The sequence below is a fragment of the Trachymyrmex septentrionalis genome, unplaced genomic scaffold, assembly GCF_001594115.1.
Source record: "Trachymyrmex septentrionalis isolate Tsep2-gDNA-1 unplaced genomic scaffold, Tsep1.0 scaffold131, whole genome shotgun sequence".
NCBI classification, from domain to species: Eukaryota; Metazoa; Arthropoda; class Insecta; order Hymenoptera; family Formicidae; genus Trachymyrmex; species Trachymyrmex septentrionalis.
This window is the reverse complement of record NW_017304450.1, coordinates 860650-863224: the sequence shown is the minus strand read 5'-3', so window position 1 is coordinate 863224 and position 2575 is coordinate 860650. Positions and strand designations below refer to the sequence as shown.

Here is a 2575-nt window from a genome sequence, read left to right as displayed (position 1 = left end):
TCTGAATACGGATCTATGACTGCGGTCGATTTGGACGCTCACGCGCTTGTAATTATCATTAGCTGCATTCAGCAGACTCAACAGTTGTGTGAGTACTCGCTGTTATTGGTGTGTTCTTTTAGATCATCCAATCAGCATTTTAGATTTGGAAAAATACGTCAATAACAGGGAGCGTTTACTCAACTGTTGAGTCCGCTAAATGTAGCCATTCTGTCTTTATCGTTTATTCATTAGACGTAAAATAAGAATAGAAATACTGAAAAACGTCCAAATCGACTGTAGCCTAAATATACTGCCGATATTTTTTTTTTATAAATAGACAATTAATTTCGAATATTTTCTTGCGCTCTTTTTTTTTGCTGTCTCGTTTTAAGTAACGTTTCGATTTTTTTCGTCAATTTTTTTAAAGCCTTTTAGATAAGAACTTTGATGAGTTTCTTTGCTACAAAATTGTCTATGATCTTTAATGCTTCAATTAAACATTTAAATATTTAGGGCCGGTTTCAACGCTGATCAAGCTTAATCGTGATCAACAGTAGTTGGTCGATTCTATTAAACAGCAAATGCGATTAGTCAGTCAATGCCCGGTTAAACTAACTGGCGTTGGTGAAACTGGCCCTTAAGCCCATATTTAGAACTCTTTTATTGATATAAAAGCATGTTTTTATCTCTGAAATTATATAATATGCATAACGTAAAGTATGGTATGTTAGCTAACATCGTTGTAAGCGCGTTCTGAATACGAGTGGATCTTTAAGTTATTTCTTTGAGGTGTATCTATAGATACAAATGTCTTCATGTGTAAATTCGTATAGTTTTAACAATAACAATTTTTTTAATAGTAACAATTTTATGATGTATTATTGTTTTTATGCATACATCTGATATATTCTCTTCAACTCTAATATTTGTGTATATTTAATTTATTTAAGTGCAAAAAATATAACAATACAGTCCCAAAGACCCAAGAAAATATTTACAATTTGAATTTAAAGTTTTATTTACAATTTTAAATTTTAAAAACTGCTATATTTTCATATATATTTGATTATTTAAATTTGTAAATTTACTATGTATCATGGGACGTACAAAGTAAACAAATTTCTATTTGGAATTTAAATTATAGATATCTTAAAAATGAGCTTTATATAGAATATCCAAATTTTTATATCAAAATCTAGAAAATGTCAGAAATTTCGAATAAAAACATAATTCTATAAAAAATGTTTAAAAAATTATATTTTCTGCAACGTAATAAATTCTTAAATCTTATTTGTGCCTTAACAGTGTTATACATTTTGAAAATATATCAATAGATGAGATTGTTAAATTAATAAATTATTTTGATCATATTTTCATATTTCCAGAAAAATTAGAAAAAGCTATTTATATATGTATTGGAGAATGTAAAAAAAATAAATGTACAAAATGAATGTTGGATTATATAAATATATTCATTTCAAGAACATAGAGCGTCAGATGTTACAATCTCTATTTTTCAGCTGTAAATTTTTAAATATGCTGTTGTGAAAATCATCGTGATTTGTCAAAGAATCGCTCCAACTATTCCTACGTTATATTTAATCCAGCTGTAAAGAGAACAAACAAGATATATTTAGTTGAGATATCAACTGTGTTTTATTTCAACTGTGTTCAATTTCACTGCTCATATGTTATTAGTTTCGTTTTATTTTCCTTTCTCAAGTAATAAGTGACAATAATAGAATAAAAGTTAGCGTATTGAAACCGAACACAATCTTTATAAAGTGGCAAAGAAATAGATCGATATTTTTTACCTTCTTGAAACCAATATCAGCTGCATATTCTCTGAAGCATTGTCGACAGATGTTCAGACCGTATTTGCGAATAAGCCCATGCCTATTTGCACATGCGCGGCTACAACAAAATCAATTTCATTCAAATTATACAATAAATACATTTGCATCTACAAATAACATATACAAATAAAATACATAAGAAATATTAACTTAATTCAAAATTAACATCTATTCGTTTTATCTATGATCATTTCATTTCCTATATTTGAAACATTTAGGAGAAAAGAGGAGAGAAAGATACAATTTTAGTTTAATAAATTGCAATTAAGGGGGGAACCTTATGTAAAATGAAATTTTTTAGCCATTTTATTTTTTTGCTTAAATTGATAGGAAATTTCCTCAAAAATACGAGAAAAAAAGTTAGAAAGTGATCCGAGAGGTCCTTGTACTTTATTTTCAAAAGAAAGTAAACAGTCGAATTGGGCGAAGCACTCAAATAGTCGAGCGCTCTTTTTTGCTCAACAGCAAAAAACGGCTCAATTAGAACAGTTTGAAGAAGAGGAGGGTCTACTCTATGGCCCTGGAATCGCAGATTAGCAAAAAACTGCGGTAAGTTAGAACGAATTACGAATTTTTTCACGATTTTTCTATTACTCAAACTTTAAACGCGTTTTTCTCGAAACGCAAAATTTCGCACGCCGTGCAACGTAGCTCAAAAACTAATCATTCGATCTTTATGAAATTTGGTATAGAAATTCTATAGATATTTGACCTCAGCATGACGAGCTCCGATTTTT

At 29.1% G+C, this 2575-nt stretch overlaps 1 protein-coding gene across 1 annotated transcript in view; it reads right to left on the bottom strand.

Annotated features, from left to right (window-relative positions):
- Window positions 1-1433: 1433 nt before the first annotated feature.
- The window catches only part of LOC108756985 (40S ribosomal protein S29), a 1759-nt gene continuing 617 nt past the window's right edge, over window positions 1434-2575 (bottom strand). Inside the window, exons 2-3 of the mRNA XM_018501205.1 lie at window positions 1797-1896; window positions 1434-1589 (exon numbers count right to left, since the gene is read on the bottom strand). Coding sequence (XP_018356707.1) covers window positions 1581-1589; window positions 1797-1896 — 109 coding nt within the window. The 3' untranslated portion in view covers window positions 1434-1580. The remainder of the gene's footprint in view (window positions 1590-1796; window positions 1897-2575) is intronic.